This window comes from Hibiscus syriacus, unplaced genomic scaffold (assembly GCF_006381635.1).
Source record: "Hibiscus syriacus cultivar Baekdansim isolate YM2019G1 unplaced genomic scaffold, ASM638163v2 tig00117047_pilon, whole genome shotgun sequence".
Classification (NCBI taxonomy): Eukaryota; Viridiplantae; Streptophyta; class Magnoliopsida; order Malvales; family Malvaceae; genus Hibiscus; species Hibiscus syriacus.
Window position 1 is genome coordinate 456,762 of NW_024063537.1, and position 19,289 is coordinate 476,050.

Below are 19,289 nucleotides of genomic sequence, written 5' to 3' on the forward strand. Positions count from 1 at the left end.
AACAAAATATTTATGTTGTCATCAACATCTATTATGTCAAATTGTAACACAAAACTAGATTCAAATTTTGGACACAATAGGTCCAAAAACATAATTTGTACTCTTAATTTTGATTAATTTAGTAAATCATGAAATACATTTTATAATTTTATTTAATATATTGGTAAAATATATTATTTTAAGTTTAGAATAATTTTCGAACAATCCTCTCTTTCTTTCTTTTTTTTCCAAAAAAAATCTTATTTGTTAACTCAAAAATATTGTTTTCTTTTCATGCATAATAATTCCTTAATTAGTCAAAACTTTAGAATTTAGCTTTGACTTTTTTTATATATATATATTATGTGCATGGTGCATGGAGGCAAGAATAAAACGTTGCAACGTTGAAAAAAAACAACATTATATTCTTTTAATATATTAAAAATAATAAACAAAATTGTTAATTATATATGTTTGTATATTATTATTATTATTATATTTTTATGTTTTTTAACACAATCCTAGGCAATGGCGGAGCCTCAGTTTGGTGAGAGTGGACACATAATTCAAATTTTCTTTGATTATTTACATATTTTATTATAATCTTTACTTGAAATTTGAATTTTCTTCAATTAGTTATTTATTTTACGTATGATATACATCTGAATTTTTTTATTCATCTCATTTAAAAAATTTATGTTATTAGTATATGAGTATTTATTTAAAAAAAAAATTAGATCCACCACTTATATAATTAATGAACAATGATTGAAGAATTGGTTCCCACCAATATTGACTTTCTATGCCCTAATTAGGTACAAGTTTGAATAATTGTGTTACTTTTTCTTTTGGGAATTGCAATGTCGTTTTGGTCATGGAATAGTGATTGGAATTTTCTTTATTTTACTAGTTTTATTAAATAAGTGTTTCATACCCTAAGGGTCGTTTGGATGGTTTTGTTTGGTCGGGAATGTCATTCTCGGTAATGTTTTATTATTAATAATGAATTTTTTGGAGTATATTACCGGGAATATCATTACCTCCCTTCCCTTAGGTATTATAACATTACCGGCGTTTTGGACTAAAATGCCCTTTAATTTTTTTTCTCAAAAATATCATTCTTTTGTCATTGAATAATAAAAATTATACGAATGTTAAATTATAAATTTATCCTTAAATTATTCTAGATTTACAAAAAAAAGTCTATAATTAAAATTTTATATGAAGTTCAGGGGTTGAATAAAATTTTACCCTTTCATTAAATATTTTTTATATTTTTAATTTCGTAAAAAAATTATATAAATATTATGAATTTAATTTTTTAAAGAAAATATATAATTTTTTTACAACTTGTAATATTATACAAATATATAATAAGGACAGTTTGGTCAAATATACATTCCAATAATCTTTTATTCCTTTAACCAAACACGATAATCTTACATTCCTACTAAACCAACCAAACACAAAATACAACATTCCTAGTAATCCTATTCCTTGGTAATCTTTTATTCCCACTAGTAATCTTACATTCCATGAACCAAACGCACCCTAATTATCAATCGAATTAACGAGACGGTGTGTTATATTTTGAGTAAAGTATATGAGTGGTCCTCCAACTATAACGTATACTTTTATTAAGCCCCTCAATTATTAGAAGTTTCATAATTATAAGGTGTTGTTTTGTTGAGTCAATTAGTTATTAAAAGATATAAAATGATCACTTGATCATTATTCATTAAGTTTCAAACATGTCATTTTTTGTTAGAAAATTTACAGTTGTCTGAACTGAAAGTTAATATGATGACTGAAATGTGATAGTTGTTCGAGATTTTATGATCATATATTATCATATCGTAGTCAGTAGGTTAACATTCAAAGTAGAATATCGTAAATTATTAACAAAAGAGGACGAGTTAGGGTGACCATTTGAGATCGAGCGCTCTTACTTTTAACCTTTATAATGCTCGAATCTAAAATCTTAAATAATAATAATAATAAATTTTTTTATCATCGAAATCGTTTAATTAATATTATACGTATTAATACTATAATATTAAAAATTAACGGAAAAAACATCTGATTTCAATTTTTAATTTGCTGTCGAAATTCTCATAATTCTGTATGCAGATACGACTCTGCTGAAATCAACATTTTCCGATCAGAGTAATCATTCCTTCTGCAAACCGATAACCTGAAAATTTTTGTTTTATTAATTTTATAAAATTCAATATATAATTCTTTCTCTCTCTCTCTCTCTCTCTCTCTCTCTCTCTTCATTTATGGTATTTTATATAAAGTTAAAACTTCATCATTCATCACATCCAATTTTTATTATCATAATTTTCTATTTTCTCATAAATTTATATTTTTCTAAAAACATTATAATTACAAATATTTTTAATTATAATATAATAACAAATATTTACAACCGGGATTAATCATTAAAAAACTTATAAATATAATATTAAATTTGTACATGAAAATAGATGTGAAGACATTTTTATTGAGGGACGAGTCTGCCACGCTCGATGATGAGTATTATTGACGATGAACATAATTAATTTAATTTATAAAATTTTAAAATTCTTAAAGCTAAACATATAATTATAAATTAGTTAAAAAATTAAAAGTAAATTATTTAAAATAAATGGTCACTTATACTAGTAACTACTTAATTATTGTTCTTTTTCATTTTGACCAATTTTCAAAATTTTGTCAATCAGGTCATTCAACTATTTAAATGTATTCAATTAAGTCACTTGTCGTTAATATTTAACGGAGAAGTTGGCGTAACAGTTAAAATATTTGGTATAATTACACATTTGGTCATTGTTACTTATATATTCTATCAATTTAGGACTAATTTTAATAAATTAAAATAAATTTAACTCTTAAGTCAAATTGTGTCATGTGTCTCAAGTGTAATGACATATGTCATCATCTGATTGAACGATTAAAATCATTTGAATTTTTATTTTTCTCACCAATCAAAGAGTGACACTTGTCACCTTTTTGAAGGAAATAAAATTATGAATGCTTAAATAATACCCGGAGGAACTGAACATGGAGTGGGGTTTAACGATTGAAGTAGCAAGGATTAACCATTGAGCCAAAGTAGTTAATTGCTTCAACTTTAACTACATATGTTATTTATGTTGTATATTAGTGTAAACTTAAATTCTTAATATTTTATCTATCTTAACTTAAATTCATATATTAAATTAATTTTACATCTTAGCATTAAAAATATATTTAATTCTTATTTTAATTTAAAAATATTTGAAGTATTTGACATCTCCCTCAACTAAACAATAAAATAACCCTAAAACAAATACAAAACTTGAAGTATTTCTAAAATTTTTAATTTCATTAAAACAACAAATATCCTACATATGCAAATGTAGTTGCTCGAACACGGAACATCTAAAACATAATATTTTTCTTTATTATTTAAGTCGCTCCATAAATTTAAGAGTAAAATATATAAATAGTCTCTTGATTACATGGTAACAATTTATTAATTATTTCGACTATTGAAAGTTACAAAATGATTATTCGATTATAGAGTTATGTTTTGTTGTGTTTCTCGATTATTGGAAGTTATAAAATGATCATCTGATTATTCATTATATTCTAACTTCCTCCTTTTCTGTTGGAAAAATGAATTGTATTTTGATCTAAACGTTAACTTGTTAACTACGATATGATAAAATTTGATCAAATAATCTTAAACGACTATTACATCCCAATCGTCACGTAAATCCAGCTTAGACAATCGCCAATTTTTTAATAAAAAGGACGAGTTTGAAATATAATGAATAGTCGAGCAACCATTTTATAACTTTTAATAGTCGAAGGACTTAATAAAGCAGTACCCTACAGTAGACAGATCATTTATGTAGTTTACCCTAAATTTAATGAACATATATACTTTTTGAGATTATAGTTTATCGTATCTCAATCAACATGTTAATGTTCAGCTCAGACGATTGTTAACAGAAAAGGGTGAGTTTAGAACATATGAATAGTCAGATGACCATTTTGTAACTTTTAATAGTCGGGACTTCATAAAATAATATCCTATAGTCGTGTGATGATTTTATAACTTTTAATGGTTAAAAGATTTAATAAAATAGCGTCCTACAATGGAGGATCATTTATGTAATTTATCCTAATAATAAAGCCATTTTTGTATTAGAAAATATATAATGATTTCCAAACATTGTGTTGTCCACCATCAACATCGGTACTCGAACACACACCCCGGCGATGCTAAACCCTAAGTCCACTCATGGCAAAAGAACCGATCCTGGGTCGTCGGAAAAAAGCTGGAGCCACCCTACACCTGAAACGCCATTGGCCAAACCAAATATACTAATCACTATAAGCAAAATCTTTTGTATTTATTAGCACCAGCCCAATGAATGCGGGTGCATGTCCCGAGGAGATGGAAAAAACAACTGGTATTGAAGAGAGGTGATAATTCTTAGCTGTTGCAGGCGAAAGGATTTAATGGATATTCTTTTTTTCTCACAGTTTAATGGTGCATGGTCATCATCATCATCACTCTTACCTGTACGTGCCCCTTCTGGTTCGGCTTTCATGGCCAATAGGTGCCAGTTTTAGCTCTGCTCCTTTAAGTAAATGCGTTTTGTCCTCCCTTGAACCATACAGTCCCCCCTTGTTTAGAAGTCCACAATGTATCTTTTGCTTCTCTACGTTACCCTGTTATTTAATCGGGTAAATTACACGTTTAGTACTTGAATTATCAGTTTTAATTCATTTTTAATTTTTTTTGAAATCATATCTAAAGTTTAGTTTTTGTTTCATCTTAGTTTCTCGTTCGAAATTTAATGTTAAGTTTTGAAAAAATTGAAAGTTTATGTACTAAAACAAATCAAAATTAATAGTTAGGTATTAAACGCATTAAGTTTTTAATGACGGTGTACTAAAATGAAATAAAAACTAAACGTTAGATGTTGTTTTGAAAACTTGAAAGTTTATATACTAAAATGGAGCATAATTGATAGTTTAAGTACTAAATACATAATTTGTCCTATTTAGTTTCACTCAGCTTTGGATAATTTTGATGTGGTACGATCTAATTTAAGGTTAATGGTTTTTAATTTAAAAAATTATCTGAGGTTGCTCTATTTAAAAAAATGATACGATCTTTCATTTCATAAAATAAACTAATGTAGTTTTTTGATTAATATTTTTTGGTATTGACCGTTATGATATTGATGTAGTAGTTTACGGTGCTAACGTGACGATCCACAATACTAATATGATAGTCCACAGGTGATTGACAACGTGACATCTAACATGACAAATAGACTGTCACGTCAGTACCATATATCGCTACATCGACACCATGGAAAGAATAATATCCTTGAGTCAAATATAAGATCATATTGAATTCCAACGTTAAAATAAATCCACTAATTACTAAAAGATTTGAGTCATTCGAGTTGTATTTTACAACTCGATTTGAACTTGAAATTTTTCGAGTCAAGTTTATGAAATTGCAACTCGAAGTCAGTTCGATTCGAGTTTTTTCAAGTCGAAAAATTAATTTTTCGAGTCGAATCGAGTTTTACTCGCCCTTAAAACAAATGTTACATTTAAGTAAAGGTTTTATTATTGTGGATCTTAATTTTTCAAAAGAAATAATAATTATTTTTTATTGAATATAATAAAGAAAATAATTTGATAAAATGAAATATATTGAGCAAAAATGACAAATATAAATTAAATTTAAATTAAGAGCAGTTAAAAATTTCATTTTTAAACTTTCAATTTTTTAAGACCATACCTAATGTTTAGTTTTTGTTTTATTTTAGTACAAGCCACTAAAAATTTAGCATGTTTAGTACCTAACCCATCCGTTTTGGTACGTTTTAGTACCTAAACTTTAAAAAAAATAAAAATGTAACAAAAGAAATAATAATTATTTTTTATTGAATATAATAAAGAAAATAATTTGATAAAATGAAATATATTGAGCAAAAATGACAAATATAAATTAAATTTAAATTAAGAGCAGTTAAAAATTTCATTTTTAAACTTTCAATTTTTTAAGACCATACCTAATGTTTAGTTTTTATTTTATTTTAGTACAAGCCATTAAAAATTTAGCATGTTTAGTACCTAACCCATCCGTTTTGGTCCGTTTTAGTACCTAAACTTTAAAAAAAATAAAAATGTAACGTTAAGTTTTTAACAGGGGTAGTAAAATGAAATAAAAACTAAACATTATGTATAATTTTGAAAAAACTGAAAGTTTAGGTACTAAAACAAACCAAAATCGATAGTTTAGATACTAAAAACATAATTTATCAAAAAACTTATAATATTAATTAAGGTGAACTATTCATTTATCATCTAAACTATCTGTTGGGATTTTCAGAAGCTCGAATCGACAACCAGAATGGTTTGTAAAGAGGGGTCGGAATGACTTTGTGTTTAGGGAGTAAGGAGATTGAAAGATAGAGAATTGCACAACGATTTATAGTGGTTCGACTTTCTCAACCAAAGTCTATGTCCACTACCTTAGCTCCTCACCAAAGATTTTCCAACAAATTCACTAATTTGTTCTTTCTTTTGAGGATAAAGAGTAACCTTACAAACTCCCTAGTTTTTCCGGGCTAAACTAGAACCTTTCCCTAGCTTTTACACGGGCTAAGCTAGAACCTCTCCCTTTTACAAAAGGATAAAAGTTGTAAACAAAAAAACCTCTCTAAGGTAGGTGTTTACAAGATTGAGCTCACAAGAACAAAATATTTACAAGACAAAGATGAAATAAGATTGAAAAACTCTTCTCTTGTGTTTGATTGCTTGGATAGTTGTTCTCTTGCTTCTTTAAGTGTCCTTAGGTTATTTATAGCTTGGAATGTGTTTGAAGTCGTATATAGCCGTTAGGGATGTTTTGGAGAAGTTTGGTTTGAAAAAAAAATCATTTTCTTAATGAAAAAGGGGGAGCTTAACGTTTTCATATATTTTTCAACAATTGGTAACAATAGGTATCTTTTTCATGAAACATGAATCAACCAAGAAGAAGAGTCCCTCGGTATGTTTCGATTGTCAAAGAAAAGGGCATGTCATGTATTAATGTCCTCTTCTAAAGAAAAAGGGGAAAAAGGCATTTGTTGCATCTTGGAGTGATGAAGATGATTCCAATGATGAAGATGAAGTAGTCAACCTATGCCTCATGACCACTCAAGCAAAATTCGAGGTATCTTCTAACTCAAATGAATTTAATTCATTTACTTTTGATGAGTTACAAGATGCTTATAATATGTTGTATTTGGGATTTGAGACCATGATTTCCAAATATACGAAATTAATTTCAAAACTCAAAAATAAAGATAATTTGATTTTGAAAGCAAAAGTTGATTTTGAAAAATAATTTAGAGCTTTCAAAAATCAAAATAAATGATTTAGAAAAAGAAAATTTTGAGTTAGGTGTTAAGTTTGAAAGCTTAATAAAAGAAAAAGAATTAATTTCTAAAAACAACCTATTATGTTTAAATATGGCAAAATGCTCACATTGCCATTATCATGGTCATATAGAACATACTTGTCCTTTGAAGAAAGGAAAACGTTTTAAAATTAGGCAAGTATGGGTTCCAAAAGGAACAAGGGGCATTGAAACTAACGTTCAAGGATCCAAAGCAATTTGGATACCAAAATCCACTTAAATGTCTCTTGTAGGTGTGTGGGAGCAATAGTGATGAAAATGATGATATTCAAGATGCTCTAGCCACACATGAAAAAAGAATGAGTAATCTCTAAGCTTAATCTTTTAATTTTGGATTATTTGGTTGGTCATTTGATTTTAAGCATGCATGAGTTTTGGTTTTAAATGATTATGCATCATTGTTTTAATCTCATGTATGTTGAACAGATGAGTATGATGAACATTTTAAAGTTGTAATGATTTTTTAGAATTTTTAGTTCATCATAATAAAATTTTGGTCAAAATTGGTTTTAAATGAAAATGATATCTCTATAATAATTGATATCAAAATTTTTCAAATGCATAACATTTTTAGAAAACTTTATGCATATGATCTTAAATTCAACAATTGGTATTGCTTAAAGTATTTTAGTCTTGGATATATTGAATTTCATATGCTACTAACATGTTTGTTATTCTTTGTTGAAATTCAATTTTGTTTAAGTGTCAAGATCCTAAAAGCAAAATTTTATTTGGAATGCATTTATTGAGGGGGAGCTTTGATTTTTCAAATGATTTTTTTTAAAAAATGTCAAATTTACTACTTACTCTCTAAAGTTATTTTAAACTTCAAAGATTAGAGTCTTTTTGATTTAACAAAAAGGGGGAGAAGTGTTAAAGTAAGGGGGGTAATTTCAAACTTGAAGCTTGTGAGGAAGATGATTTACTCTCTTCCAAAGGAGTGACAATCAAAGAAGACGGCCATTATCGAAGCAAGAAACCTAAAGTCTCTCACTCTCGACGAGCTAATTGGTTCCCTTCTCACTCATGAGATGATGGTGAAGGAAGATGAAGAAAGGAAAGAGAAGAAAAACAAGAGAAAGATGAAATAAGAATGAAAAACTTTTCTCTTGTGTTTGATTGCTTGGATAGTTGTTCTCTTGCTTCTTCAAGTGTCCTTAGGTTGTATTTGTAGCTTGGAATGTGTTTGAAGTCGTATATAGTCGTTAGGGATGTTTTGGAGCCGTTTAGAGATGAGAAACAATTAATAAAACAATCTGTTTTCGACCGTTAGACAAGGGGGAATCGATACCCCCTGGGGGGAATCGGTACCCCCTGGGTGGTGAATCGGTATCCCATACAGGGGGAATTTGTACCCTAGGGGGAATATATACCCCTGGACAATCTGATTTTTCTTGAAACCCTTTAAAAAGAAAATATTTTTGGCTCGATTAAGGCTCGAAATACTTTGTAAAATTATTTTAAAATAGTTTAAGTATAAAACACAATTTTACACTTTAGTGAGGATTAAAATGAACTTTGAAAGACTTGGAGTAATATTTTGATATTCGAATAATTATATCGAATATACTTAGAAAATCATTTACAAAATCCTAAAATTCATTTGTTATATCAAAACATCAAAATGTTTTCAACACTATCAATTTTGATATATTTTAGTATCTAAACTTTTTTTTCTTTCAAAATTTTACATAATGTTTAGTTTTTGTTTCATTTCAGTATCGGTCGTTAAAAACTTAATGGACAGGTTCGTCGGCCGCCGTGTCTACAGTTGTTGGCTGTCGCATCTGTCTACTGATGAAATCCAAACTTTTCAGTCCGCACATTTTCTACCCTTGAACGTAATTTCAACCTCATTTTCATCGGAAAAACGATTTAATATACCCAAATTGATGATGAACTCTTTGGTTTCTTCATCCTTCAACCTCCATGATCCACCATTCGATAAGCCTAAAATTTGACTATAATGATCGATTCGTAATTCTCTCGTGATCTACCATTAAAATTGATCGGCTATCCATCGGAACTATACCAGTAAGTTGTGACATGAGTTGGCACCGGCGCTTGAAAAGCAAAACCGGTGGAGATAATGTGATTGATTTGACGAGTGAGGGGATGGCGTTTGTTTAAAATTGAAATTGACAATTCAAATTCCTTATTCCCCATTTTCTGTACACGGAAACCTATACTATTACTATTCTATCCCCTATTCTATATAATTAATCCGCTGTGCTCACCATTACGTGTTCCTCTCTTTCACTGCCATCACTCCCTTCATTTTCCGTTGAACGGACGGTGGCGATCTTCCTAACATCAAACTCATCTGTCTTATTTCACCTTTCACCGTCAAATTTGCCTAATTCCCCCTCCACGGTTGACTTTCTACGTTCCCAGTTATATTTTTTTTAATGCAGAATTAGACAAATAAATATATAAAAAATATTTTATTATTCAAGTTTGTGAAACTATAGTATAGTTGAATCAAATATATTTATTCAAATTTTAGTTATAATTTAAATATAATTGTTTGATTTTAAATTAAATTACTTTCTCTTACCACGCAGGATATTATGGTAAGTAAAATTATTAATATTATTTAATAAATTAAATAATCTCTAAAATTATATATATTCATGATATTATTGTCTGATTTATCCGTTTGTGCACACCACGCGCCTGAGTTGAACAAAAAACACATACCCAAACAGCACGTGTCGTCTTCTCGGTATCGGAAGATTCATAGTAATGATTACTATTTTTACAATGCTATATTCTCCCTAGACGTTTTACAATATTATACTAAAATTATAAAATTTTTACTTTATTTTTTTTTTAGTAACGTACGAGATAATATATGTTAAAAAATTCTCAATTTTTAGATACCGAACATTTACATCTTTGATATCTATAATAATCGAAACTAAATCTTAAAAGAGTTTCTTTATTACGGATGTCACTTAATCAATGATGTTTTTCTTCACTATTATTTAAATACTAAGTAATCCAAAAAATATATAAATTTTTAATTTCATTAATCACTTTCCGATGGGATGTTTTATGATCGTACCATATATATCATTAGATTGATTCAAATGATAAATAATTTTATATAATTTAAGTAAAATTTCGAGTTTAAATATATGTGTACGTAAAAAATCATACTTAAAGTTTATCTATTAAAATTAAATGTACGATATAAATATAAAATTTTAAAAATTAAAAGGGTAAAAAGAAAAATTATTTATCCAAAAAAAAGTATATATATATATATATATATATATATATATATATATATATATAGAAAGAGAAAGAAGAGAGAAGCAGCCAAAGGTCAATGCAAGGCAGTTGGCTGTAGGGGTAATGATTTCAAGGAAGACAGATGAGAGGAACTGGGAAGAGAGAGAAGAGTTGTTAATTTAGTTTCTGGGGATTTATTAAGCATTTTTTAAAAATATTTTTCTAGATTTTTTTAGTATTATCTGGAAAAGTGTGCAGAGATTTCATGGAGTAGTATTAGAAACAGAAGCAAGAGTTTTTTTTTGCAGGTATTATCAGTGCTTCTCAAGGAATTTTACAGTGCCTTCCTTCGTCTTATTCCTTTCCCCTCGTGATCTCTTCTTCTTCTCTTTCCTCTTATTTTATTTGTTGCACTTTTCTTTGTTGCTGCTTTGTACCTAGACAATTCCAACAAGATTGAAACAGCCCAGGGTTCCAGGTGAAAGAAAGATAGACCCTTTAAAAAAAGGGTTTTCTTTTTTGTTTGTTGCTAAGTGAGAATCTTGGTGAAAGGTTTGAAAGGATATGCCTTTGGCCATAAAGGAGTGACCTTCTTTCATACCCCATTTGAAGATTTTTTTTGAGGAGGTTGAAGAAGAAAGGAAGGGAAATGGGTAGCTGTGGGAGGAGTGGTGCAGTGAGGCAATATATAAGATCAAAGGTGCCTCGTTTGAGATGGACACCTGAGCTTCATCACTGTTTTGTTCAAGCCATTAACAGACTTGGTGGTCAAGACAGTAAGCTTCTTCTTCTTCTTCTTCTTCTTTTTCATGTTGTTCTTCAGTGTTAAAATAATGGGTTTTGTTTGTCCTTTTGTTGGACAGAAGCTACACCGAAGCTCGTTCTTCAACTCATGGATGTGAAAGGACTCACCATTTCTCATGTGAAAAGCCATCTTCAGGTCCTCCGTGGTGTTTTTCACTTTTGTTTATCCTCTACCTTTGATCCTTTTGTTCACATGGCTCTTTTGTAACCAGATGTATAGGAGCACGAGGAGTGATCCCAGCAGACAAGGTAACTCGGTGACTCAGTCTGCAAAAATATTTCCCTGATATACTTTCTTCTAATGGTCATTTTCTGGTGTCAAGAATCAAAACATCATAAACTCCATTTCCACATGATTTTTGGTATAAAAAAACCAGATGTATCACTTCATTTATTCTCTCTTATTTGATGCCAAAATTGACATGAACAGCTCATTAACTTGTTCACTCCCAAAGTCTTCTACTATTGGCATGTCTGATGAAAACCCAATAAAACACCATCACTCAAAATCATTTCTTCTTTTTCTTCACACAGATAGGAGTTGTTCAACCCTTCAAAGAACTGAGAAACATGTTGAGTGTATTGTGGATGCTTCAAAGACGATTGAAGAATCAGATTCTCAACTGATATACTGTCCTCTTCCTTCAAAAAGGTCACAGCTTAGCTTTATTCCTCACCCCCCATGGGGGTTCAGACTCTCTTTCATGTATTTATACATAAAGTTAACCCTCTAGTGCCTAGCAACAAACAAAAAATATTGTACATTGCATGATCTTTTCTCATCTCCTTTTCTTTTTGGAAACCCTTTTTTCTTCAGGGCTAGAATCGAGACCAAGAGTTCTTCAATCTCTGATCAGAATCCGTACTTTGTTGATGATTATCTGCAGCAGACCATTGCTGTTCATAATGGAATAAAGCAGCATGGTCATGGTGCTTTCTTATGGGAACACGCTCAAGGTCAATCCATTGCCACCACCTTGGAAGAATCCGATTTCCTTAAGGTATACATACATACTCGCATACATACATACATTGTCAGCTAACCCTGCATGCCTAGTTTCATAGTTCATTAGGTTGATGAAGATAAAAGGATTGGAATTTGTCTGTTAATGGTGTGCTTTCCTTTTGTGTCAGTGATGTGTGTGTGTGTGTATATATATATTATACATATATATAGTCTGGAAATAGCATATTCTCTTATCTTGAAGTTAAAAGGAGAGAATTTTTTTCTTTTAGATTGAAATTCTGGGATTTCATTTTTCTTTTCTGGTTAGCTTTTTGTCATTAATCTCTGTGATTGTTCTTTACATACTGTTGTGGTCCAACTGTGATTCTTAAGTTTTATTTTTTTTCCAATGAACCGGGGACCCCCTTCTGCCTCCTTTTCTTGGGGTTTGGTTCAAAATGAACCCTTAAATGCATCTCGACCGAACATTGCTTCTTTTGAACCAACGGTCTTTGCAGGTTAGAAAAGTGGTGGAACAAGCAACCCTCTTTATTGAATTTCATGGCATTCGTAGCCTTTAATTCCCTTGTCTTGGGTACTAAATGTTTCCCCATTCCGTAAAACCGGTTCAGGCGACGGTGGTGTGGTCTCACCGGTTTATCGGTAAATGCCGGAAATGAGTACATGAACAAAATTTCATGTTGCAGTAATCAAGTTCGATGGTTTCCATTTCTCAGGTTTCCAAGGTAGGTGACAAACACGTCGATGACGGGGAAGAAGACGACGACAAAGTCGATGGCTGTGAATTATCGCTGTCGCTCTCGTTGCAACGTCCGTCTCCTCAGAGCGAGATCAGCAGCGGCGGCAGCGAGGTGTTGTCGTTGGTCTCGGGGTCTAATTACAAAGACTGCTCCGGCTCATATTCATGCAACCTTACTAGTATGAACTTGGATCTGTCTATTGCTCTTTGTGGAACCTGATGTCTAATTTCTTTCTTTTCTATCTTCAGTCTTATAATATTATTGTATTTTTCTGCTGGTTAATTAGGTTATTAATTAGGATGTATGACTGAGTTTAGAGTAATTTATCTTTATAATATTTTAATACGATGATAACATTTAATTTGTGTTTCATTTTAGTTCTCATTTTTAAAAACTTAAAACTTAATACGAATATTATTTAAATTATAAATTTAAATTTTAGTACTAAATTTTTATTAAATTTTGAACGGAGGTATTTAAATAAAATAAAAATTAAATTTTAGGTATGATTTTAAAAGAATTGAAAGTTTAGATATTAGAATTTATCAATATTAATAGTTTAGGTTAGCTAACTCAGCAGCTAATTCTGTTTACCTCTATGTACCAACTCTATTTAACTTTGGGTAAACTAAGAATTTACTATCTAAACTATTAATTTTGGTATGTTTTAATATCTAGACTTTCATTTTTTTTCAAAATCATATTTAAAGTTTAGTTTTTATTTTATTTTAGTATCCTACCGTAAAAACCTAATGCTTTTAGTATTAAACTATTAATTTTGATCCGTTTTAAAACTTGAAGCTTCCAAATTTTTTCGAAAGTTAACATTAAATTTTTAAGGGAGTATTAAAATGAGACAAAATTAAATATTAGGTATGATTTTGAACAAATTGATAGTTTATGTACTATATATGTGATTTCCCTTAATATTTTTAGTTTAATAAATTCTCAAAGCTAAACAAATTAAGAAATATTCCTATTAAAGTACAAACAATGTTTCTACAGTAAAATTATTTAAGTGGATATAGTCTGCCCAATTTGGTTAATGGTGAAATGATAGTAAGAAAAATATGTATTAATGTGGATGGATCACTCTATGTGGGAAACTTTATTGTATAATAGGCTCCTAAGCTTAATTGTACCCTCCTTAATAAAATTTAATTTGGACCTCTTAATTATTCCTAATAAATACACCCTTTTACTTTCACATCAACACCCTACTACAATGGTTAAATTATTTTTATGTTTTCTTGTATAATAAGCTATTGCTTTGATCTGATGAGTTCTTTTGATCTGATGAATTATTTCGATTTAGGACAAAACTGATAGAATATATAAATTTTATATACTAAAATTATTATTATACCGGGTTACATTAGTTGTATATGTCAAGAAATGTAAGATAAAAATTCAATTGATAATACTATTATTAAACTTTCATTAAATTTAAAGCTTAAGGGTCACCTTTGCTCCTGTAGTAGACCCAATTTATTATTTCCGCCCCTATCGTATTTTCATATCAATTTAGTCATCAAAGTTATTTAATTGCATCATTCTATATCCTATCCCTAACTTAAAACCCTAAATTATAAACTTTTAGTTAGAGTTCATGGTTTAGGGTTTAGTGTTTATAATTTAGGGTTTTAAGTTAGAGGTAGGGTATATAATGATACAATTGAGCAACTTCGAGGGCTAAATTGATGTGAAAATATGATAGGGGTGAAAGTGATAATTTGGATCTACTACAGGAGCAAAAGTTATCTTTTGCCTAAATTTAACTATGTAACATTTCAACACGAATCAACTTACCTCGATGGTTAAAGGAATCATTGTTGTTTCTAGAAGTCACAAGTTCGAGCACCAGCAACTGCAACAGGGTGATTGAACATTTATTGTCAATGATTGAGAATATTTAAAACAAATACTACTTTATAATCACTTTAGTTTAATAAAAAAATATGTAACATTTCAATATTGAAATGTATAGTTTAAAAATTCTCACTAGGTTTTGACCGATAAAAAGGGTTAATTGCATCATATTTTCTCAAACTATGACCATCATTTTAAATTAGTCCTTAAACTTTTAAATAGTTCAATTTCATCCCTAAACCATGACTCTCATTTTAAATTAGTACTTAAACTTTTAAACATTCTAATTTCATCCTCAAATTATGACTCTCAATCTAAATTGGTTCCAAACTTTTGAATCTTCCAATTTTATCCCCAAATTTACCCAAATATGTAATTAGTATCAACAATCGTTTAACCTAAACTTTATATTTTTTTCAAACATATAAAAATATAACTTGACCAAACGATTTTATTAACAAGAGACCGGATTAGTATACGCATATAATTTGGGATGAAATTGAAATGTTCAAAAAGCTTGGGGACTAATCAGAATGTTAATCCTAGTTTAGGGATAAAATTGGAATTTTTAAAGGTTTAGAGACCAATTTAGAATGAGGGTCATATCTGCAAGATGTATGATGCAATTAACTCATAAAAGTTTCTAAGAAAAAGATTAAATATAGGAATTTTGTAATAATAAAACCAGTCTCCTCCTTTCCGTTTTTGGTAAAATCGGAAATTAAGGATGTTTGGTAATGAGCGATTAAATTAATGTAAGACGTGAGATTAACAATTAACACTAATGATAATAATAATTAAGGATCAGAGTCTGTCACCTTGTTTAAGTGTTCTTCTGATTTGGCTTCTTAGGGTTTAGCAGGCTCTGTCCACCTCCAGAGGTTCCGCCGAAATGTCCGCCGAGATGTGGATGATCATCCGCCGTGCTGGAATGGTTTTCATATATATATATAGTTCGGGTCAAGTTGGCTGCGAGTTTAGACCTAAAAATCAGGTTAAATTTTGAGTTAAGTGAGCTAAAAACCCTATCCAACCTATACTTATCCTATTATGGGTAAGTTTTCACTCTAAAAATACAGATTGGATCGAGAATGAGTGGAGGGAATATAATTCTCGAATCAGATTTACGTAGAGAGACTATACTTCTCAAATCAACTCAAGTTTAAATAAAAGATTTATACTTTTTCGAGTTGGTCATAAACCCGACCTAATCCGACCGTTTGCGAACTCTACTCACAACCCAAGTTAGAATCCCAAAATATGTTTACAATTAAATTTTGTTGGGGTAAAATACATCGTTCCTCACTTAATTATATTCTATCTCCTATTTTATTTACTTATATTTTTAATTTTTTTAATTTAATAACTGAACTTTTGAATTGCTCTTGTTTTGATCACTATGAATTATTTTATTATTATTTTAGTATGATATTGCATTTATTATTATTATTTAATATAAAAATAATTTAAAATATAAATATAAATAGAAGGTGACCGGACGCCTGCCGGAGCCGTTGACCTCCGTAGATGGTAGCCTTTCATTCTCAAATTTCATAGGTCGCTTCGCCTCAACCCCATGAGTCTGAATCTAGTGGTTGTTTCACCGGAAAAATATTCCAAAACCTGTGAATCTCGATTGAAACATTTTGACTTCTTCACTTTCAATCTCCAATTCGTAGAGTTCGGAGTAAGTTCTAACAAAATGGAGGTCAGATTGGGACTCATGGTGTCGAGGTGAAGCGACCTATGAAATTTAGGACTGAAGAACCACCATATACATCGGTCGATGATGGCCAGCAGTGGCGTTCAACCATATCTTGTTTCTATTTTATATTAAATAATAATAAAAAACATCACATCATATGAAAATAATCATAAAATAATTCAAAGCAATAAAAAAATGAGCAATTGAAAGTTTAGTTACTAAATTGAAAAAATTGAAGTTCAATGAGTAAAATAAGAGAGAATAAAGTTTAGTGAGAAATGGTGTAATTTACCCATTTTGTTTTATTCTGCAGAAAGAACTTGTGAGCAGGGTTTCAAATCGCTCGGTTATTTCGGATTTATCGTGATTACAGCCGTCGTGGGTAACTCGGACGTCGATGAAACTACTATATCACAGTCGAAATCATGGTCGCAAACCGTTTTTTAAAACCCTACTTGTGAGGCTCAACCAAGTTCTGAAGATAGCTTCGATGAAGAACAACACCGTTGTTCTAACGACATTGAACAGTGCATGGGTCACACCCAATTCGGTGCTCGATCTTTTTCTGACGAGCTTCAAGCTCGGGAACGGCACACGGAGGTTCTTGAGGCATCTGGTGATCATCGCCTTGGACCAGAAGGCGTACAATCGCTGCCGGATCGCGCACCGCCACTGCTTTGCCCTCTGCACCCACGGTGTCGATTTTCGCGAAGAAGCTTATTACATGACCCCGAATTACCTGAACATAATGCGGCGAAGGATTGATTTCTTAAGAATCATCCTCGAGCTGGGTTACGATTTCATCTTCACGGAATGTATCTTCTCTGTTTTTCAGCAGGTAAAATGAGGGGTTAATTTTAAACTTTTTAAATATAAGGATCAAATCTTAAATTATGTATTTAGTACCTAAACTATCAGTTTTGATCCATTTCAGAACCTGAGCTTTCAATTGTTTCAACATCATACCTAATGTTTAGTTTTCATTTCATTTTAGTATCTGTTGTTAAAAACTTAACGCGTTTAGTACCTAAACTTTCAATTTTTTTAAAACTTAACTTTAAATTTTGAACGGGTAATAAAATAAAACAAAAACTCAAGTTTTTAATGGCATGATACTAAATGAAACAAAAACTAAACTTTAGGTATGATTTTGAAAAAAAGTTAAATGTTTAGGTACTAAAACGGATCAAAATCGATAGTTTAGATACTAAACACATAATTTATCCAAATTTTTACTTCAAAGTGATAATGCTTTGGTTATTGGTGATTATAGTATGAAAATAACACTATCTTTATATTTGATATATTTGAGATGATAGTATAATTTTCTTATATATATTTAAGGATAATTATTATAATAATATTATTTTTATATATTTTTTAATTAGGTCTAATTTATCGAAAAAATAATTTATTTTATATTAAGATTAAGATTAAGTGGACGGTGGGTTTTACCCTAAAATTCAGGTCAAATTTAAAATGATATTAAACTTTCCTAAATCGAGTCGGGTCAAGCTCAAATTGATCAAAAATTAAACCCGATCCAACTCAACACCATCATATAACAAGGTTTGGCAAGGTATAAATTAAAAGTTAAACACTTGGGAGTTAAAAAGTTGAGGGCTCATTAGAGTAGGAATTAAAAAGTTCGAGGCTTATTTAAGTACAAGGGTTTATCAAGCAAAAGCAATAAAATTCAGGGACTTGTTTGTTCTCTGATTATCTAACATGATTGATCTTTCCAGGATGCTGATATCCTGTGGTTCAGGGATCCATTTACAGGTTCTTACCGGACGCCGATTTCCAAACAGCTTGTGATTATTACAAATGTTCACCGGACGACATGGAAAACAACCCCAATGGCGGATTCTATTACGTAAAATCCAACAACCGGACCATAGCATTCTACAGGTTCTGGTTTTCTTCACGTGAAACTTATCCCAAACATCACGACCAACTCGTTCTCGACAAGATCAAGTCCCATCCTTACATCTCGGAGAAAATCCGGTTGCGGATCAAGTTCTTGGACACGGTGTACTTCGGTGGTCTCTGCAAACCCAGCAAGGACTTGAACAAGGTCTGCAATATGCATGCAAATTGCTGCTATGGGATGCTTAACAAGCTCAATGACATGCTTAACAAGCTCAATGACATGAAGATCATGCTTCAGGATTGGAGGACTTCCAATTCTTTGCCTCCTAAACATCGGAACGTGTCGATTTTCACGTGGCGAGTCCCTCGGTTCTGCAGGTAAACTCGGGATTGTTTTCTTTTCAAGCGTTTGTTGCACAAAGAGTAGCTGAGAAAATGATCCCGGTTGTTTTTTCCAGGTTCTAATGCCTCCAACGCCAGAGATATACCGATGTTCGACAAGATCAGAAGTTGTATTGATGTTTAAATTAAGCTTTCTTGGTTCCTATTTAAGGCACTTCAAAGGTTCCATTTTGGTTCAACCCATGTCAGACCTTATGAACTTAAAAGATCATTTATAGTGCATCAACAATT

General features: G+C 30.5%; 1 protein-coding gene and 1 pseudogene across 1 annotated transcript; both read left to right on the forward strand.

Annotated features, from left to right (window-relative positions):
• Nucleotides 1-10,773: 10,773 nt before the first annotated feature.
• LOC120197178 (myb family transcription factor MOF1-like) lies at nt 10,774-13,484 on the forward strand. Its single transcript, XM_039198779.1, has 6 exons — nt 10,774-11,475; nt 11,563-11,639; nt 11,716-11,752; nt 12,038-12,155; nt 12,321-12,504; nt 13,187-13,484. The coding sequence occupies exons 1-6, from the start codon at nt 11,349-11,351 to the stop codon at nt 13,427-13,429; spliced, it is 786 nt and encodes a 261-aa protein (XP_039054710.1). The 5' UTR covers nt 10,774-11,348; the 3' UTR covers nt 13,430-13,484.
• Nucleotides 13,485-14,288: 804 nt separating this feature from the next.
• LOC120197157 lies at nt 14,289-19,038 on the forward strand (annotated as a pseudogene).
• The last annotated feature ends 251 nt before the right edge of the window (nt 19,039-19,289 follow it).